General features: G+C 45.2%; 1 protein-coding gene across 2 annotated transcripts in view; it reads right to left on the bottom strand.

Moving 5' to 3' along the window:
* LOC310796552 (apoptosis-stimulating of p53 protein 2-like) overlaps positions 1-21,782 on the bottom strand; it is a 44,299-nt gene that overhangs the window by 6,215 nt on the left and 16,302 nt on the right. The window contains exons 2-14 of one of the 2 annotated variants that reach the window (XM_083658757.1): positions 20,456-20,603; positions 17,649-17,762; positions 16,055-16,125; positions 14,766-14,867; positions 12,147-12,321; positions 11,202-11,383; positions 9,875-10,039; positions 9,187-9,225; positions 6,999-7,046; positions 5,439-5,622; positions 1,536-1,658; positions 1,258-1,379; positions 611-1,001 (exon numbers count right to left, since the gene is read on the bottom strand). In XM_083658757.1, coding sequence (XP_083514883.1) covers positions 611-1,001; positions 1,258-1,379; positions 1,536-1,658; positions 5,439-5,622; positions 6,999-7,046; positions 9,187-9,225; positions 9,875-10,039; positions 11,202-11,383; positions 12,147-12,321; positions 14,766-14,867; positions 16,055-16,125; positions 17,649-17,762; positions 20,456-20,603 — 1,864 coding nt within the window. The remainder of the gene's footprint in view (positions 1-610; positions 1,002-1,257; positions 1,380-1,535; positions 1,659-5,438; positions 5,623-6,998; positions 7,047-9,186; positions 9,226-9,874; positions 10,040-11,201; positions 11,384-12,146; positions 12,322-14,765; positions 14,868-16,054; positions 16,126-17,648; positions 17,763-20,455; positions 20,604-21,782) is intronic. The other variant, XM_083658758.1, reaches the window with a different exon arrangement.

Below are 21,782 nucleotides of genomic sequence, written 5' to 3'. Positions count from 1 at the left end.
ATCGATTAATCAACTCATGGCTTCAGCACTATCCAGCATTAGTCTTAGGATTTCATATCTCCATCCAGGTCACTCAGGAGGAAACTACTTCCCACAGCAGCTGATACAACTTCAATCTAAAGACAAAGCAAAGAAACGCAACGTGTGTCGCATTGTTTCTCTTGGATAATGTCGGTTACAGTACTTTCATGTTTTATTCAAAGTGCTGTTGTTCGACCTCTGCACATAATGCATTTAATTGCTCTCACTGAGGCTTGATGTAAAGTGTAAGCGAGTGAATCAGAGCCCCTCGTGAGTCCCGAGTTGGTTCAACTCACTCAACAGTATAAAGGTCCAATAACCAGCTCCGCCAAGGGAGCTAGCTAGCGTTGAGGTTAGCGCATGCGCCTTGGGATCATGGGATCGAATCCTGCCTCCACCCCATGGGGTGCTGTGCGGACTGTCAACACAACGTAGCATCACGTCAAGTTCTGTACTTTCTGAGTACCATCCAGTACCATCCATTCATCTCTGCATTCACAGGAGGTCGAGATACTCAACTTTAGATAAAGCTACAGCCTCAACATCATCATTCAGGCATGACATCTAAAACTAAAACAAAGAGTCTTACCACTGATAAATCCATTTCCGCGCGTCTGGGACCTGTTGAGAGCCCCCTGTATCCCAGGCTGGAAGGCCTTCCCTGGGCCAGGGTGCTGTGTGTACATGGAGTAGATGGAGCTAGCAGCGAGGGTCTGAGGCTTGGAGGAGGGCAGCTCTGGGGTGAAGGGCCTCACCGTGGCTGCAGGGGGAGCGTCCTGCTTGGAGGGCAGGGGGAGCGTCTGGCTCTGGGAGGGGGGCAGCGGGCTGTGCCCCCGGGCTGCCTGCGGCTGCTGGCCGTGGGGCTTGGCTTTGGGGAAGGTGCCGGTGTTGAGGCCTGGCTTGCCGTACGGCCCGGCGGCAGGGCCTTTGGGTTTGCTGGGGACAGGCGGGGGCACCTTGACTGGGGCCTTGGCAGCAGACTGGAGAGGTGAGGGGACAGAGGTGAGGGGACAGAGGTGAGGGGACAGAGGTGAGATGCCTGGGTTTATTAATGCTGATCATTTTGTCATCTTTAAAATAGAAACTTTAACGTGTCAACCTGGCTTTGACACTGCTGTCCCCAATTCAGTTGGCAAGACAACAGGTTTTGACAGTAAGTGGGGTGTAATCATGTCATGCGTACATTGAAGGGGAGAAAAAGAAGAAGAAGGTGGATGTTTGATGTGCCTCTCTCACCTGAGCGTCTCTGACCAGGTCGTCACTGCTCTGGTTCTTGCGGAGGGAGGAGGCGGGCACCTCGCCGGGCTCAAACATGGAGAATGGACGCACCTTCCTGTCCCTCTTCAACTCTGTCTCATCTAACCACACACACAACACACACACACACACAGAGCAATCAGTTCCATCTGTAGACCACATGTTCACACACACAGGTATAGTCTTGCAGTGCCATTGCTGCGTGTGTGTGTGTGTGTGTGTGTGTGTGTGTGTGTGTGTGTGTGTATGTCTGTTACCTGGTTCCGCCTTGGCGCTGGAGTGAGAGGACATTCGTGGCAGTGTTGAAGATGAACTGTGGCCGTTGGTGTTGGACTCTGGACCTGAAGAGCTCCACTCTGCCTGTTTGGACGGCTGAAGGCCTGAGGGACAGATGGAGAGGAGGAGAGAGAAGATGGAAAGGAAAAGGCTATTAGTGTTTTACCATAGACGTGAAGATAATACAAAGTATCAAAACAGAAAGCGAAAACAAGCTTTGGCCATATTCTGCCCGGATGAAACAAAAGAACGACAGAGGGAACGATGAATTTTGTGGCAAAACAAAATGACCTGAGTGATTTGTCTTCTTTCTTTACTCCTCTTTGTCTCTTTAGTTGATTGACTAATGGCCCAGCATGTCCTCGGACATCAACAGATGAGCCACAAAGGCAACTGGCAAGGTTAGCATCACCTTAAAGATGGCTAATATAATGACCATTTCCATCGCACCGCTTGCAGATCGCACACACACACACACACACCTGATTGGGTTGGTCAGAATCCGCACAGAACATCAGTGTAACTGAAGGTTTAGGTTATTATGCGTTTGTTCCAACTGACCCATTTTGAGTGGCAGAAAGAGACGAGAGCTGCGGAGAAAGCTCAGTAACACACTTTAACAAACAGCAGCACAAAAAACTAATTCTACGATCCCAAGATCTGGCTAAGAAATGATGAAAACAATATCTGATCTTTTCATCAACCACTCACAGGAAGAATAGAAACGCCTCAAAACACACAAGGAAAACACAAAAACATGGCCGACGTAGAGAGCGTGCACGGAGGATGAAACACACGCACAAACAGAAGTGTGTACCTTTTCTCTTAGCGCGCAGCTCTTTCAGAGGCTTGAGCAAGAACATGGCTTCTGAGGAAGATGCACACGAGAAGACAAGAAGACCAAAGTAGCCTTAAATATCCAGATCTGCCTTTGATTGCTCTAGACTTGCTGCCGCTGGCCGGCCCCAGGCCCGGACCCTGAGGGGCCACACAGACCAGCACAGTCCCAAGAAGAGCCTGCCTGGTGCTCTGCACAACAGCCCCCGCTGGAGAGGAGAGGAAGTGGCGACGCGTGGTGTAAGCCAGCCAGGAGCAGGTTCCTCTGCAGCCCACAACCTCTCCTCTTCTTCTCTCCATACTGCATATGGGAGCATCATGCGGAAGTAATAGCATGCAACATCATGGCAGACTGGGAGAAACCTGTTACTTGTGGTTCCTGCCTTTCTCCACTTCTAACCTTTGTGGAGTCACGGAAAAGGAAGAGATAGGCAGAGGAGGAGGAGGAGAGGAAGAGAGAGCGGGAGAGGGTGGAGGGAGGCTGGGGGGGGAGGGGTCCCCTATGCTGTTGTTTTGTAATGGCTAATTTTTGTGTCAGATCATTCATTTTTAATGATATCAAGCTCTGTTCTTCAGAGAGTTGGACTTATTGCATAGAGGGAGGCATGAACAGCAGCAACATCTCTAAAGTGGATATGTCTCCGCTCTGCTCCGTCATCGGTTTCACCAGAGACGGTGGGGATATCAGGGCGAGACACACCATCTTTCGAGTCACTTCCTGTATCGGTCTCACTACTATTCATAGCTTTCAAGGGGCGTTACGTGCTGCCGGGAACGCCCACCTGGCGGTCAAAAAAAAAACTTGTTCATTCCGCTAGCAGCCGAGTCACTAGTTTCTCACGCTGTTTGTTCAGCCAAAATGCCGGATACCTGTTGTGCTATCGGTTGCACTAACCGACGAGGAGACACGCCTGGCTTGTGCTTTTACAGAATGCCGTCGGAGAAAGAAAACTCAGAAAGGAGGAGGTTGTGGATTTGTGCGATTAGACGTGGTTCAGTCGCTGGGGAGGGCAAATGGCTACCATCAAAGTACACACGTCTTTGCGGCCAACATTTCATCAAAGGTAAGCTCAAGTAACGTTAACGGGGTATTTTAATCATTATTGTAACGTTACTTGAGCTTACCTTTGAGGAAATGTTGGCCGCAAAGACGTGTGTACAAACGGCTGAACAAACACAGCGTGAGAAACTAGTCGACGCGGCTGGCAGCGAATGAACAAGTTTGTTTTTTGACCGTCAGGTGGGCGTTCCCGGCAGCACGTAACGCCCCTTGAAAGCTATGAATAGCCACGCCTACTCAGGAGACCGGCCACGCCCCACTTAGGAGACTTGTGGCAGGTCCTGAGTCTATTGGAGTGAACGTGATCTCAGATTATGACAGATTATTTCGCCCCCATAGTCATCAAAGTAAATGTTGGGCCCATTTTCCACAAGGCGCACATCTTCTGAACATTCTGACACCAAAATGGTATTTTTCAGACAGACAGATGAGGAGAATTTTTTATTTGATCAAGACCTGTCTTTGTCTCAGCAACAAACTCACCAGATTTCGCAACAGGAGCTCATGTTGACTGACTTTTAGAAAAGTTACACTGTGAACAGCACAAATGTCAGTATTAACTTGTCTTTCAGTCAGGACTGACTTAAGTTTCATGCTACTCTGTTGTTCACAACTACCGGTAGTCTATTATTGTTCACAGCTACCGGCAGTCTATTGTTGCCCATTCACTCTCTGAATGCAAGTCAACACTCAAACAAAGACTTCTTTAGAATCAGGTCTAGTTTAGACAGTGATGGGAAAGTAATGGGACCTTTGTTCATGGTGGCCTGCACTCCATCCCCATCTGGTGGTAAGACCTGGCCATTACAGGGATATTGATACGAGATATTTGCTAATTTGTCCACATATGGACAACTCTCTCTAGTGGAGCATGAGGGGATGAAAAGAAGAGCACAAACACACACCATGGCAATAGTTGCAGTTAATACCATAGCTGCCTCAATCTAGGGATGTGCACAACTCCAGATTCTGGTAGTCGATTAATCTATAATTGCTGTTCAGGATAACCGATGAATCAATGACTTTATGACCAGTCTAATTCATTAGTATGTACAGTTGTAAAACACATGGATACCTTTTAATTTCCTTCCAAACAAAAACATTTATTAACTAAATGTTTGAAAAATTAAGCCAGGAAAAAACTAATCAACAAGCACAATAGATCGTCGATTATCTGGTTCTCAGGCAATTAAGTTGACTAATCGATCATTTGGACACATACCTAGTCAACCACTGCAAAACACATCAAAAGTGCTTCAAGAAAACTCAGGTGAGTGAATAGAGGTTGCTGATGATCAGGTTGATAGTTCAGCAGTTCAACACACCATCCAGGATGTGGAATAACTAGCTACCTTCTGAGCTCAGGGTGACATCATAACCAGGAGGTGTCCCAGACCCGTCTGCTCCTGCTGGGGAGGAGGGGGCAGGACAGTCCTGTCACATTTCAACTCTTAAAACATCAAATCCAAGGACTTTTCAACAAGGACCTTCTAAAGTTTCCAGGCCCAATTCCTTCAAATTCAAGGAGCCAACATCACAGCATAGTTTGAGACACGGATCAGATTCAAGGTTAATGACTGTTACAACACTGGGTTATTTGTATAATGAGAACTAGCAGGCTTTACAGAAGCTCACAGACAACAACTCAAAAGAGTTTGGGTGAAACAAGGACGTACAGACGCCGGGGGGGGACACACACATGCAGACACAGGAACGTAGCCTATTTACTAACAGTATGTAAAATAAATATCAAAAGAACTTAAATTTTTTGTAAGAGTTTGTTTCTATTCTTGCACAAAATATATAAATGCAAGCACCTTCAATGACCCATGTCTCTTTATGGTCATTTTCAAAAACGTTCAAGGCCTTGATTTTTTTTCCAAAATTCCCAAACATTCCAGGACCCGAGTGAGAGGCTGCGTGTGTGTCTGTCTGTCTCACCCGTGCTGGCCTTGCTGTGCGGGTCGTGTGTGTGTGTCTGTCTCACCCGTGCTGGCCTTGCTGTGCGGGTCGTGGGCCGGCAGCGTGGCGGTGCCGTCGGGGTAGGCTGGTTTGACGAGCAGCTCGTGTCTCACTGGGCCCCGGGGCATGGTGGACGACTGGATGTACGGGCCGACCGCCGCCACGCGAGACGGACCCGACTGCTGCCCGGCCGGACCATCAGAGGGCAGCTGCTCAGGAAGAGGAGGAGGAGGAGGAGGAGGAGAGGGGCGTGTCAGCGAGGCAGGGATCTGTGAGAGTCATGGAAATATCTCGTGGCAACCGGAGTAGAATGGACGCCATCGGCATGGCAGAGAGAGAATTGACTATTCGGGCAGATATAAACGTGACAAACCGCGAGCCAAAAGCCCATCTGATATTTTAGAAGTGATTACAAAAAAAAAAAGTTGCGCTCTCTCTAGATCTGACTGGCTGTTGTAAAATATTCAATATTGCTTGAAAAAGGAAAATTGATCATGATAAATGATTGATTAAAGATTTATTGAACAGTTGTGCTCGTTCATTTTTATACACCACGGTGGTGCATCGAAACCATCTGATCAAAGCAAGATGCTTCTCAAAGCTATTCGACACTGTGCTCTGCAGTGATTTTATTTATGAAGAGCTCACAGGGGTTCTGGGCACCTGGGCGGAGCACCTACAACCCACACAGCCAGTATGACATCTTTAGATGATAGTACCTGTATCATATATACAATGACTTAAATACAGAGTACTTTAACCCATTGATACCTGATGCAGCATTTGTGTGTGTATCCCCTTAAGACCGCGAACCGTGTGACGCGGTTCGCGGTCTTAAAGGGATACACACACAAATGAGGGATATACACGCAAATGCTGCATCAGGTATCAATGGGTTAAGTTAGATGACAGTACCTTTATCACAATGACTTAATGCAATAACCCTAACCGCACATATATATATACACATCAACTTTCACTTCAAGCTCAGGCAAAGTATTCCCCAACAATATTTCAAAATTAATCTCGCCCACTGGACGAAAACCCATCAATCACAGCCGAGGAGATTAAGACAAGCCTGGTCCGTTTCCCTCTAAATTAAAAGATGATGAACTTAACTCCCATTGCCTGTCAAAGAGTATGGGGAGAAATGAATAGATCCCACTGTTGTGCCGAGGCATGAGGCATGCTGTAGAGCAGAGGTTCTCAAATGTTTTTCAGCCAAGGATCCCTTACAAGATAGAAAATATACCGGGGACCCGCTCATTCTGATTTGTGATTTGGGGCTAAGCTTAATTGTTTCCACAGTAACGTGCTTGACTTTTACATTGATATGTTTGTTAGATTAGAATGTAATCCATGATGTAATCCATCCATTTTAGATTGAAAGCATAACATATTTTTGTTGAACTATGAAGCTTTTGCAACCAAAAAATAAGTTTCTAATTTTTATTTCGCCGAAAACTTTTCGCAGACCCCCTGGCAAAGTGCCACGGACCCCTGGGGGTCCCCGGACGCCCATTTGAGAACCACTGTTGTAGAGATCAGACTAGAGAAAGACAAGAGACAATGCTAGGTGAGTTACCTGGAGATGAGTGTCTTTTGAAGCCCTCTCTTTACCAGGATAGCCATTCTTGAGAAGACAGAAGCACAAACATGCAACAGCAGTTCAAAATACCAAACAATCCCCCTTTTTATCAATCCAACATGATCCTATTCTCCTCTTGCTTGCTGAATTAACGTGACTTATAGGCAGTGTGAGATGTCTGGTTAGGACATGTGCTGGCCGGGTGGTGGTGAGAGCAGCCTGCTGGACGCACTGTGTCTTTTGTGCTGCTGTTGTGCTGCTGTGAGAAAGGGCCACTCATTATGATTCCAGGCAGAGGGTGGGCAAATCACCTCCTTACTGGGGCCCTCTCTGCACTTCACCTCCAACACACACACACACACACACACACACACACACACACACACACACACACACACACACACACACACACACACACACACACACACACACACACACACACACACACACACACACACACACACACACACAGTGTTGGGGGGAACTCATTACAAAAGTAATATATTACTTTTAGCAGTAACTCGGTAATAGAACTTATTACAATAGGATTTCAGTAATATTATACCAGTTACTTTGTCAAATAACAAGTTACATATTTAGTTATTTAAAAAAAATCAAAACACATCATTTAAATAAAGGATAATTTCCTAATCAAATTGTGTGTTTGTATGTAAATAACCACTATAGATGAGAATAACAAAGGAAAAGGATAACATTTAAAATTTTGGACAGTTTACACTGACGGTATAAATTATTTTTCGGGATGGTTCCGGGGCGGCGATGTCATTCTGCTACTGCTTCAGTTATTTTGGTGAAAGTAATGCAAAAGTAGTGTAATAAGTAACGAGTTACTCTACACAGACAGTAATATTGTAAAGTAACTTATTACTTTCAAATGAAAGTAACTAGTAATATGTAGTATATTACATTTTGAAAGTAACTTGCCCAACATCACACACACACACACACTCACACGCACCCCTACCTTTCTCTCCTCAGCTCCTACTTCAGTATATGGCAATGAGACATCAAACTGCGAATTATTCATTTATCTAGAAGGATCCAAGTACGGCTTCAAAAGAAGATTTAAACTTTCCATTACGGCACTATTTATGTACAAAGTTATAGTGCGCTTATTTGCTTACTAGTAAACACTGCATGCACCATACTAAACAGGCTATAGTTCCTTATCTACAATACAGAACAAGTATTTTCTGATCATGACACTGAACACAGACAGCTTTGTGCTCTATATTAAGAAGTTAAAGATCAGCATGTAATCTTGATAATTGTTAATTGGTTGAATGTTAATTTGATTAAGAGAAAGAAAGTCAACGTGGAAAGGTCACCGAATCACCTTAATTATGTTTGAAAGGCAGTCAAACCTGATTGGGAAAGCAAAATTAGTGAAACATGTGGAATTAATTAATTAATTAATTAATTCATGTTATTTAAGAAGATGAAGAAGAGAGATTCATTCTGACTTTGTTTCTCTTTCGGCCACTCGTTCTTTTATTCTCCCTATGCATCAAATCCTCATTCAAACTAACAGGCCATTGGATATGTTAATGTCACCCCTCCACACAAACTAGTTCAAAGGGCAGTTTGTTGACTGTTATTTAACGGTCCCATGGCAACTGTGCTGTTGAGAACATCTCAAGGAGGGATGAGACACCGGGCACTGACCTCAGAGGCAAAACATTCAACACTCGGTGGGACTACAAGCACACAGTATTGAATATCTTGGGTAAAGTCAACTAATTTCTAGGATTTGTGAATTGTATTCTGTCGCAAATCAAAAATATATATATTCCAGAATGCCTATCCAGCTCTGATTGTTTTACAAAGAAAACTTGGAGGAAAGTTGGTTGTTTTCCCGCTTCTGCCAGAGTGCAGGCAGAAAAGATGGCATCTCCCCCGACATTCCTGCCTGTCTGCCTACACTCAGTACTCCCCTCTGCCAGGAGCTGTTTCCGCCAAATGGGACTGAAGACACAGCTGAGTGGAGGGAGATCCTAAACTCAGATGCGACTCTGTGCCACATGGCCAAAAACACCGATCGACCTCCAGCAGCCATTTCAGGTCAAAGGTCAAAGGAAGACAAGGACAGATATGAGCGATCAGAGACGACTCCTTCATTCAGGTTTCCCATAACAGAGAGGAGAGCAAGGTGGAGGGGCCTTACGTTGGCATGGGCCGGCTCTGAGGGCCAGGGAATCTGAGGCTTCCAGGGGGGTAAAGAGAGATACACACAAACAGCCTTAGTTCTCTCTGACCACTAGGGGGAGCCATGGGTGAAACCATGTCCATCATTTATTTATAAGTAGATATATATTAGTGTGGTGACAAATTGAGTGGCTCTAGTGCTGCAACTAACGATTAGTTTAATTGCCGATTAAACTGAATCGACGCGTTGTTTGCGCTATAAAATGTCAGAAAATGGTGAAGAATGTCAATCAGTGTGACCCAAAGGCCAAGGTGACATCCTCAAAATGTCTCGTTTTGTCCACAACCCAAATATATTCAGTTTACTGTCATAAAGGTGTAAAGAAGCCAGAAAATATTCACATTTAAGATGGAATCAGATGATTTTGACTTTATTTTATTTTTTATTATTACTCAAAACGATGATCAAAATAGTTTTCGATTCATTTAGTAGTTGACAACTAATCGATTAATTGTTGCAGCTCTACGTGGCTCACATCAACAAGTGCGTCACACCTTTGACAAATGTCACAAATGACATGACAGGACATGTGTCCTGCATCAACATTAAGTGTATGTGTTTTGTGTGTGGTGACGTGTGTGTGTGTATGTATGTGTTTTGTGTGTGGTGACGTGTGTGTGTGTGTGTGTGTGTCAAAAAGACTCACAGGCAGGTTCTCCTTCTGCTGCAGGGCGGCTTTCTTCTTCCACAGGCGGTCTCGCAGCTCGCTGACTCGTTTGTCCATGGCCGCCACCTCCAGGTTCCTCTTGTTCAGACTGTCTCTCTGCTGCTGCAGCTTGGTGTTCTGCTCCTGGTTCAGCTTGTTCCTCAGCTGGAGAGAGGACAAGGTGTAAGAAGACCACAAGCAGCTCAGCATCTCTCGCAATGTCGAAACCACATTCTTTTCCCAAAGAATGAAAGTGAATCAATTAAATCCAAGAAATATGTTTTACTGGCATAGGTAATTAAGGATTTCCACCCGCAACAGTTAAGGGCCCACACGCACGGTCCCGCCTCTTCATCTCATTATATAGCATCATACAACTCTCCAGATCTAACTAACTACAGTATATATATACACAGCCACTAAGCTTTCACAGTATAAGTATACTGTATAGTACTCAATGAGCCAAAGCATCTGCTCCATGGTGTCACATACATCATTCATTCACCACATAAATAAAAATACAATAACATAAAACAGTTTTACATAGTACATAGTATTTTATTACTTTTTATATTTTACATATAGTGTCAAGGTGCTGTCGTGGAATTTCCAGGTTGGAAGAAGTAAATTAAGAGTACTTTAACTCAGAAATAATGATATAACACTAACAGCATCATTTGAAGAAGGAGGCCATGTCTGGACTTCTCCAAACAGTGATCCCAGCTGTGCTCAGTCGTGTCCCGAGTACAGTGACTTTTACTAACCCTATCCTGTCTGACTTAGTGGGAAAACTATTCTATCCAGTTTCCGGTTTATAATTCGGGTCTGCAGCCGAGTATAACAAAGGAAATGGCAAGCTGCAACAATGAGTCACGTTAAACCGGACCTTGTACCCACAATTATTTTTTACAGTGGGGCATTCAGAAATAAGGTGGATAAGAGGGTATAAAATGCACAGAAAGTGCGTTGTCAGTCACAGAATATGTTTTCATCCGTTATGCTGCTTATTTGGTCAAGTGTAGCATGACGGCGATCTGTTTTGCATTGTGATGGGCAGGGCCCACTTAGAGCATCTTGCATTGGGGCCTAGCGTTGATGCGTTACGCCAATGTGAAGCAGTACTCGAGTACCTGAGTACTCGAGTACTCGAGTACTCCCGCCCATCCTCAATGTCAATGACCCGTAGGGACCCTGTGCTTAGCTTTGGAGGTCAATGTGGCTGTTGAACTTCATTCTATACATCCTATTGTTGTTGTAGTAGTATTGTAAGAGTGTGACACACCATGGCCATACACATTAATGTTTACCCTGAGACACACACACACACCTGCAGCTCCTTGTAAAGGCGGTCCAGCTCGGCCACAGAGCTCTGGTTGTCGTGGAAGGTGTCCATCTTGCCGTTCTTGAGGATCTCCAGCTGTCGACTGAGGTCCTCCACCTTGGACACGGCCAACACCAGCTCTCTCTGCTTCTGCTGGAATAGGTTGTTCATCTGCTCTATCTCCTCCACTGGAGACGCACGGAGAGGACAGGGAGGAACAAGTGAAATTGGGGCCTTATTGAATAGCATTCACCTAATAGCATTCACCTAAAATCACCTCAACACTGTATCCTGAGTCGCACGCTTTTTCTGCTGTTATGCTAAGTCGGACAGCTACCGTTAGCTACTGTTATGACCATGTCATGTTTACAACCAGTTTAATAGGGTAAAAGTCAAGTATAACTATTTACCTTTCTAGAGTTGTATCGTTTGAATCATTGGCTTTAGATTTGTCCTTAACAGAGTCTGAAAAAGGACGCTTTTGCCGGTCATTTAGCATCGCGCTAGGCTGGCCCTAAGTCGGACAGCCTGGCTCCATGCTAACGTAAACAACGCAGTTAAGGCATTAACAATTGATTGTCGAGTGTCGCCTAAGGGCATCCCATGGCTTTCTCTCAAAGTCACTTTCATAAACTATTTGGACATTTAAATGGCCATGTATTCATATGAAATTTGACATAGATATGTGTAAAGTAATTGCACAACCCGAGCTGGCGTTCGCTGAAGTGAAAAGCCCCACAAAAAGACAGCAAAATGCGTCAGACTGGACGTGTCCGACTGAGGGCCATAGTGTCCGTATCAGGACACAGTTCCGCTATATCTTGAGAAAAAATAGAAAAACCACCATGCATCCGATCATTCAACAACTCTTAGTACTTCCACCTCTCCAGTCATCCAATCCTCACAGCAGCCATGCGTTCTGTGATCCAGAAGCCGTGGTTGTGAGCTCACCCAGTTTGCCGTTGCTCGTGCGCTTCTGCTCCACCTGGCCCTTGAGGGCCCGGACCTTCTTCAGTCGACTCTCCTGGTTCTCCACGTTCTCCCGGAGGCGCTGCAGCTTCTCCTGCTCAGAAGCCTGCTGCTGCTGCCGCTGCTCCTGCTGCTTCAGGTAGCGAAGCCGCTGCTCCTGGGCAGACCAGAGGGGGGCGCCGGAGAACAGAGGTCAGCAATGTAATTACACTGACACATCCCTACTCGGGTACAGTTATTAATTATCCATTTATTAGCAACTGAGGGGGATTCTTGTTCTTCATATAGGCATATGGTGCTCCTAATGAGTGCGTTTACATGCACACCAATAAACTGATAACTGTGAGTAATCAGTTTATGGCAATAATCAGATTTCTGCGTTTACATGCACTTTAATAATCCGACAATAGGAAAAACCCGGGTTTACATGATTCAGTCAATTAGTCGGATTTCTCTCCAGAAGGCAGCGGTAATTCAACTTTTTACATGCAACTTGTACATGCGCAGATGTATAAACCCACAAGAAACCTGATACGCTGTATACATGCACTCAAAAGACAGGTTATTGGCCAAAAACCTAGGTATGTTTATCCGTTTATTCATAACCCGATAACGGCCATAAACGGATAAAGCTTATCAGTTTATGCTGTTTACATGACCATTTGAATAATCAGGTAACTCCAGAAATCCGCTAATAAACTGTTTATTGTCTGCATGTAAACGCAGTGGGAGACAGAAGTCAACATTGAATGCACATCCTGGTGCTGGTATTATAGATTTAACTTCGGAAAAGAGGTTAGCGCACATGATATCATGATCGTCCCGTGCTTTTATTCCCATAAAGGAAGGCAGTGCGGTAACCTCTGTTTCTAACTAGACAAGAAGTAAAATAAGCTACTCCTGGAGACAGAGGGTGAAGGGAATGTCAAAGTGATGTTCTGAGAGAGGAGATGGACAAAGGAAGATGAAGGAGAAGCTGCATGTCATCTGAAGAGAGAGGCCTGACATAAGACTGTGCCCTTAAGCAAGGCACTGAAGCACCAGCTCTGACGTGAAGTCATTCAGTGGCCGACAATACAAGTAAACGACCGTTTCTTCGCACGTGTGAGACGAGGAAATGTGTAACCCATCTGTCCCCTGCAGCTCCTCCCGCAGGCTGCTGCTGTAAATGTACAGTATGTATTTTTAGTGAACTTGTCTATATATGTTTATATATATATTATATAAATGTATATATATTATATAAATATTATATAAATTATGTCATTCAATCAGCCAAAAGTATCACAGTAACACAGAGGAGACAAAGCCTCCGGAACAGGTTCCCAGACAAGTACAATGCAGCCTTTATGCAACAGTGTTGCAGGTGATGTGTGTTGCTGCTAACATTCATGCCTGTTTGTTGACTTGTCTGGTGTGCAAAGTGTCCCTGACTGCTTGAGATGACATTCCTCCACTTGCTGGGTTGTCCTCAGGCAAACACATGAACAATGTCTGGATCGGCACGCTACTCAGCTGGAGTTGCTGAAGGACACAAAGCAGGTGCACGGCTATACTCAAGGAGGTGGAGAGTCAGGAAGAGAGAGAGATTGCTCTCTAGGAAGAAATGTTTTCTAGGTTTATCCACCTTATTTCTAGCTGCCATGATCCCTTACGTGAAATATGGGTGCTCCTTCCGGTGTCATCCTCCCAGCCCCCCCCCCCGTTACAGACACAACATACTGTAGCCCGTCTGTAAACGACAGCTGCAGGCGAACGGAGCAAATCACGTCCAGCTTGGCAAAGATCTCGTTGATAAATATCCCCAGTTGTTCAAAGAGCAACGGAAATAGCGGATGTGATAGATAAAATTATTAGGGTTAGGGTAATTATTACATTCCCTCAAATAAGTCGTCAAACGAGTGTTATTCATTGTGACAAGCAACCTTTTTTCCCCCAGCGTCTGAGTTTTAACGAGGAAATGCACCAGCTGCAACTATCAATCACATCCTAAACCGGACCCTGCACCCATAATTATTTTACAGTGGGGCATTCAAAAATAAGCTGGATAGACAAAAGTGAAACAGAATTTAAAAATAATCTAAATACGTCTGGATCAGTAGAACGGACAGAACATGTATACAACATGAGGTGCTGCCGTGAGAATTTTGGAGGGGGGGGCGGAACATAGGAGGAAAAAAGGACCAGCCAAAGAATGAATTGTATCACTCCTGCTTTATGTCAAATGTCTTTCTTGCCATTGCCAATAAATCCTGAGTCTAGCAAGAAATAAAGTGTGCGTTTAGCAAGAGGAACAATGGATGGTCAGAGTAAGGCACAGTTCTCCCAGTGAGGACCTGCTCAGAAACTCTGTCAACCTCACCACCCTCCACATGCACTCCAGTGTAATTTCCACAAGTGCACTGGTTCTTCCTCAATAGCTTTGTTGTGTGTACCGTGTCCCCAGTCTCTCCCCATCATCATGCATCCTTTCATCTGTGCTCTGCTCTGCTGCCTCCTACTTTCATCTCCATCTCTTTTAACCTCTTCCTCTCTCACATCCACCCATCTTCTCTGCCAGTCCCCCCCGACCCGTCTCCTCTTCCATCCGCCTCTCTGTACCTTGGAAGCCAGTAGTTGTTGTTGAGCGTCTATCTGCTGCTGCTGTCTGGCTGCCATCTCTTGCAGCTCGGCCAGGGTCATGTCCATCCGGGGAGTCGCCACCTGCACAGGGACGAACACACAGAGAGGGACAGAGACAGCCAGCATAAATACATGCACACACAACACACATGCATCAATGTATTATAGGAGTTGAGGGACACTGTCTAACACAGCATTGTATTATAGTATTATAGTATTATAGTATTATAGTATTATAGTACTATAGTACTATAGTACTATAGTACTAGGGCTGTCAAAGCTAACGCGATAATAACGAGTTAACCAGGCACATCAACAAGTGTTGAGAGTAGGGATGGGGCTGATCCGATCCAATATCGGTGGCCGATATTGGCACTACTTCACGGATCGGATCGGGGGGGGGGGGGGGGGGGGGGGGGGGGGAAATGCAATTGTAATGGCAATTGTAATTGCTGGCCGTAATTTGCCCATGTATAATAGTATCCTTCTTTGCCTTGTATATTTTCTTAATTTTGTCTGCTTTTTGCAAGATATATTTAAAAACAAAAACTCTTTAATTGGCCAAATCTTTGCCTATACTGTATATTCAAGAAAAATATTGGTATCGGCAGATGTCCAAATTCTGGTATCGGATGGGAAGTGAAAAAATGTGGATGGGTGCATCCCTAGCTGAGAGGAGATGACTGATAACCAGACACATCAACAAGTGCTGAAGGACTCAGCCTACCAGGTGAGCCCCGGGACACCTCCTCAAATCCATCTCTCATCTGTGTTCATATCATTTGAATCCCAAGTTGGTCTTAAAGTTACTTCATGGTGGCTTATTAAAAACAAACAGCTAATATTTATTTACATGTAACATGTAGCATAAAAATTGCATTTTTATCGACAGCCATTTTCACGTTATCAAAAATGTGATATTCGTTATTTGTATACCTTCTTATACATTTTTGTTGGCATGAAGGAGAGGTTTTACGCTGTGCAAGTGTAAATATTGCACAGCGATACATGATATCGATGATATCCACCTTATTTCTAGATGTCATGCAAGTAATGCATTTATTTATTTCCAAAACATTTGGAAAAGCCCATAAATCACAGATTTAACGCATTGGTTCCTCTCAATGTGAACATTTTGGCCGATACCGATAACCGATATTAACATCGCAACATTGGACCGATGCCGATATGTTAAAACATTACTAACATCTGCCGATACCGATATGATTGCCGATATATCGTGCATCCCTACAAAAAAGAAGACTTACCCCATTCTCCATCCTTCGGTCCGGAGGAGCCTTGACTCCGTTCCTCTTGGACTCGGAGCCTCTTGACCCTCCTGAATAAGCAACAACACGAAACACGATCCAGTCAGACATCACACACTGCTGCAGAACCTGCTGCAGAACAGCATCAAAGCTGACCGCCACTTTCTTAGTCCAAACTAAGAAACACTTGGGAAAACTGTTTGCCTTATCAGACAGCTGTGAAAAATGAGAGGAACCTTCTCTTTGCCTGCCTATCTCTCTCTCCCTCTGACCAACAAGCACACCCACTTAGGAGTATGCCTCTCATTAGGCTTGCCCCAGTGGAGGGCGTAGGTCAATGAGAGGTTAGGGCAAATGCAGACTGGCTAGTGCTGAATGAGCTAAGCTCCTTCGGGAAACAAGAGGGATCAGTGTTGCTTTGTGACTTGCAATAAACCTCAGGATTTAACCTCATACAGACAACAACGCTCTGTGGGCGGGGCCCAACGCTCTGTGGGCGGGGCCCAGAGATGCGTGGACAACGTGTGCTTGTCTGTGTACATATCCATGCCCCTGGTGCTTGACAGGTGGGGGGGGGGGGGGTCTTAGGGGGCTAGCCAACCACATCCCACCGTTAAAGCGCCGGCCCACGACCAAAGCCCTTTAGCTTATATAATGGTTTTGGATGACCCTTTGACATATGTATGTTAAACACATGGGACTGCCTAAGTGTCAGTGAGGCAGACAGGACCATGCTAAGCCTACACACACACACAGTATGAAAACACACTGCTAGCTCCACACACGGCATGCTCCGACAATTACATGTGAAGTGCACAAGCTAGCACCGCAACTGTGCCTAACTTTTAATCACAAGATACGCCCCCGCCAACAACAACAACAACAACAAGCGCGTAGCGAGCAGTGAGGCGAGCTAACGGTGTGGGACAACACGAGCAGGCTAAGATAACAGGAAGGGAAAACAGACGTCTAATCCGTGTGCCAGACTCAAGCTGTGAGATGTAAAGGACTTAGTTACGCAACCGGGTCTGAGAGGATAGAGCGCACGACCGAAATACTGCAGTTTTCTGTGTTGTGAAGGAAAAGTGAAAAGTAACAGGCTTATGACGACGCGACGGGGACAACCTGCCTGAGCCAGGCAGGTTCCCACATTAGGGGCTAAATAAGGCTTGTTCAGGGATTTGACGCCTGCTAAACGCTAATAAATGCTAATATATAAATCCATGCTTGGATCACGTGGGAGTCTTAGAATACATTTTCCAAACCCTCTGTATTGTAGGGAGAAGGAGAGGCACTCTGGCTCTGTCTCAACCACATGAATGGGTTGTTATGTAAAATGCTTTTCACAGCAGCTTACCTGGAGCAAGGATGTGTGTAACGTCTAGAGGTTACGGGCGTTTTACTAAGCGGGTGTCAAATGTCATTTCTCCGAGGACAGCACCAAGCCGCGGTTCTTATGTAAGAGAGGAGTGTTCCTGCCTTCCACCATGGAAATCCTTGCTACGGTTTCATTCTCAGGTGTGTGTGTCTGTGATGGTCAGTGTGTGTGTGTGTGTGCACACACACACACACGTGCACGCAGGTGGCCACTCACCTGATTCCCTGCTGGGGGCGCGGTCGTGACGCAGGAAGAAGCGCACCTCCGCCCTGTGTTGTCCCCATCGCTGCAGGACGTCCAGCATCCGCTCGCCCTCGCCTACAGGTCGCTCTGCAGAGGGTTAAGTTGAGTTGAGTTATTCTTTATTTATCCCCGTGGGGAAATGTATCTTCTGCATTTGACCCATCCTCTACTAGGAACCTTCTTAGAACTAGGAGCAGTGGGCAGCCGCAGTGCAGCGCCCGGGGACCAACTCCAGTTCTTTTTGCCAGTGACTTGGTCAGGGGCACTGACAGGAGTATTAACCCTAACATACATGTAATCCAAAAGGGTTCATTGTGTCTATATTGTAACTTAGAACTTAGAATTTCTTTCTAAAAAATTAGAATATCATGGAAATACCATGGATGACTGTGGGCTTCAGCGGATTGTCAAGCAAAGACGATTCAAAAATTTGGCAGAGATTCAGAGGGAGTGGACTGAGGCTGGAGTCAGTCATAACTTTTCTTCACACTATTCTAATTTCTTGAAATACTGTTTTGGGGGTTTTCTGGAGCTGTAGGTCAAAATTATGAAAAATGAAACAAATAAAGGCTAGAAATATTTCACTTTGTGTGTAATGAATCTATCATCTATGAAAGTTTCACTTTTTGAAAGGAATTATGGAAAAAACAACTTTTCCATGATATTCTAATGTTTTGGAAAGGATTTTGTAAAGGATTCCGTCTTCATCAGAGGCCTCTGATGAAGACGGAAGTGTTACCGTCGAAACATGTCAGGTAGGAATGACAAGTCTGTGTCTGATATATAATAAATTCTAAGTCCTAACATACATGTGTTTGACAGGAGTATTAACCCCTAACATACACAGTGCATGTCTTTGATGGTGGGGAGGAAACCGGAGCACCCAGAGGACACCCACACAAACACAGGGAGAAGAACACGCAAACTCCACACAGTAAAGGACCTGGGATGGACCTGGATTCGAACCCGGGACCTTCTTGCTGTGAGGCAATGACAGTGCTGCTAACCACTGAGCCACCGTGCCATGCCGGGGGAACACCGGGGTAATACCGGGTCAGCGCCGTGGTTAGACCAGGAGATGATAACACATACCACCCGTGTGGGCTCAAGACATGTACAAGCAGACTAGACAGGAGCCAGAGGAGATTCATTTGAGCTGGACATGCGCCGTCTAGTTGTTGATCTTCCTGAGGAATGACCTCTGGGAAACGACGCTGATGTGTTGTCAACGATTCCGGCTGGTACCGAGCCAAATAGCCCATCATTCAACTCTTCCCTGCAGGCTCCTTACAAGCGCTTCATTAGAGAAATGGACCCACATATCACAGTCGGGCGGAGGTCAACGGAACCTGAACATTTTACCGTGGCATGACTACACGACAAATTAATAGGCACTGTAAGATAAGAGCTATTGATGAGATTTATATCTCGTTTTGACGCAGAAGAACATGGTTATGTTGCTTTCAAGGACAGTCAGTTGAATGTCGTCTGACGTGAGTGAGAGCGCATATATAATAAGACCATCTTTCCAGCAGTCAGCAGCCGGCGGGCTCTTTTTCAGGCTACTTGTGGAAGCACTCAAACAATAATTAGCACTCTTGGCTCTCTTACGGCAGCGTTACCATGGAAACGCCTACGCAGCCGAGGCCCTTGAGCTCTGATTGACAATACTTCCTGACTCTCAGGGAGGTAAAAAAAAGGGGGGGGGGGGGGGGGCATGAAACCGTAACCCCCCCCCCACTAAAAACATGCAGAAGATCAGATCGTCATCGTCATCCGACCAGTGACGACAACATCCGAAGTCGGTCCCCGGGCGCTGTACGAGAAAGCGACCACTGCTCCTGGGCTGCCCCAGTAAAAAAGGACAAAGCCAGGATGGGTTAAATGCAGAGGACAAATTTCACCGGCCACCGTCAGCATGTGTGTGTTGTGGCCCTCCGTGCATGTGTTGTAGTGTGTTGTGTGACAATAAAGACGGGCTGCCGTCTGAAAATCGTTTTTTTTTTTTTTAACACCCCCCCCCCCACACACACACACACACACATTTGAGAGTTCAGGGAGAAATCTGTGCACTTGTGTTTGTTAGGGGGATTATACACTCTACTTCATTTGCATTGCAGAGCCACAAGACAGCCAAAGATTAGCCCCTCAAAAGGAAATCACCAAGCATGTTGGCTATAGAGAGGCAAAGTGGAACGTAACTTCCTGCTTCAGCACTGTACCAGAGATTTATTTATTTATTTTCCCACAGACATTTCGTAAAATGCTTATAAAAATAGTTGTACTTGTTCAAACCAAACGGTTCAGATATATTTAGAAACAGGAGAGACCGCATAACATTTCACTCGGGACCAAAACGTACAAAAAATAAATATAAAAAATATTTTTTCAATGTTTTTGTTTTTGTTTTGGTGCGAGTGAAATGTTCTATGGTCTCTCCCGATTCTAAATATAGCTGAACCGTTTGGTTTGATCAAGTAAAACTATTTTATATAAGCATTTTACAAATTGTCTATGGGAAAATAAATTGTGGAAGAAAATCTCTGGTACAGTGCTGTTGAAGCAGGAAGTGACGTTCCACTTTGCCTCTCTATAGAACCATGCCCCATCTCTCTTCTTCTACTTCAGAAAAGTGATCTCACTGTCATTAAAGGGGAGGAGCTGAGGGGTGAAGACAAAGACATATCTGTCTCGTGTCATGCAGCCCTATTACACAGGCAAAACAGCTGGTGCTTTACAATGTGATGTCATGTGTAGATGATGGGAGAAGATAAGCTTACCAGATCCACGCCACATCTCAGCCAGGTGGCAGTCCATCTCTCCCGGCTCCTTGCACAGGTCCACCACGTCCCGGCACAGCGTCTCCGGGGTAACGGGCACCTCGGTAAAATGCTGGTCATTGTTACTGAGGTACACGGTCAGGAACATCTGGAGGTGGACAGAGGAGGGAGGAGAGGGAGCATTTATTTTTATTTATTTATTTGAGAAAGGGACAGTGCATATTAATGAACAGTACAGTCAGTACATGTAAATATGCCAGATTATAGCTCGAAGGCTAGTTTCCATCTGGAGTCCCTTGGCAGGTTGAAAGCAAAGTGACAGAAAACACATACATACATTACATAGGAAATATACATATTAGACAGAGGAAGGAAAAATCAACACGAGATCAGGGCTCCTTGGTGTAGCCTTGGTGGAAACAGAGTGTAATTCTCTGTAATTGGTGTCTGATTTCCCTGTGTGTGTGTGTGTGTGTGTTTGTGTGTGTGTGTGTGTGTGTTTCACTGATATCAGCCTCTGTCCCACCCTCCATTCCTCTATGTCAACAGAGAAACCAGAGGCTGTCTTTCAGCATTCCATTCCACCCCAAGCAGTCCACTGCTAACTACTGCTGTCACCACTGTGAGAGACCCCCCCCCCCCACACACACACACACACACACACACACACACACACACAGGAGAAGCTGGGCTTGAGTGTCTTGTGTCTGTCTGACTGACAGATGGTTGAGACTGGCTTAGGCAGGCTATCTAAAAGGACTGGACTATCTCAATGAGGCTGTCACTGATATAAGTGGATTGTGAAGAAAACCTTCAACCACGACCAGATCAAGTTGAGAGATTAACTGCCAACATCCTTAATGCTAGAATTCCTGTCACTTCATGCACAGCCAGTATATTCCTTAACAAATAAAAAATAAATCCATTAATCATATAATAATCATGAATATCATTACATGAGAATCAATATGGTCCTGAGTCACGAGTGACTTGAAAACCCGCTCTAATAAGTTAAGTCACAGTCCTATTTTGATTTCCTCTTTTATTTTAAATTCATGCCATTTGCAACCAGGGGGAGCGTGCGTCAACATGGCTGAGATGTGTGGAAATATGATGGGTTCAAAAATAAGGAATGACAGAAAGAGGAGGTTCCCACCTGCAGAAGGTGCCGGAGGAAGGTGTCTGTTACTTAAAGACGAGATGAAGTGACGTCTCAGCGTCTGTGATGACGTATCCGAGGGAAAATAAACATTGCTGTGACTGGAACAGGGTCGTGAGGCGGGACATAGCGCGTGTGGATGATTTGATAGTTCTGGGGACCGGAGTT

The sequence above is a fragment of the Poromitra crassiceps genome (assembly GCF_964638095.1).
Source record: "Poromitra crassiceps genome assembly, chromosome: 22".
Lineage (NCBI taxonomy): Eukaryota > Metazoa > Chordata > Actinopteri > Beryciformes > Melamphaidae > Poromitra > Poromitra crassiceps.
Note: the sequence above shows the minus strand (reverse complement) of the source record. Positions and strands in the feature narration are given on the sequence as shown.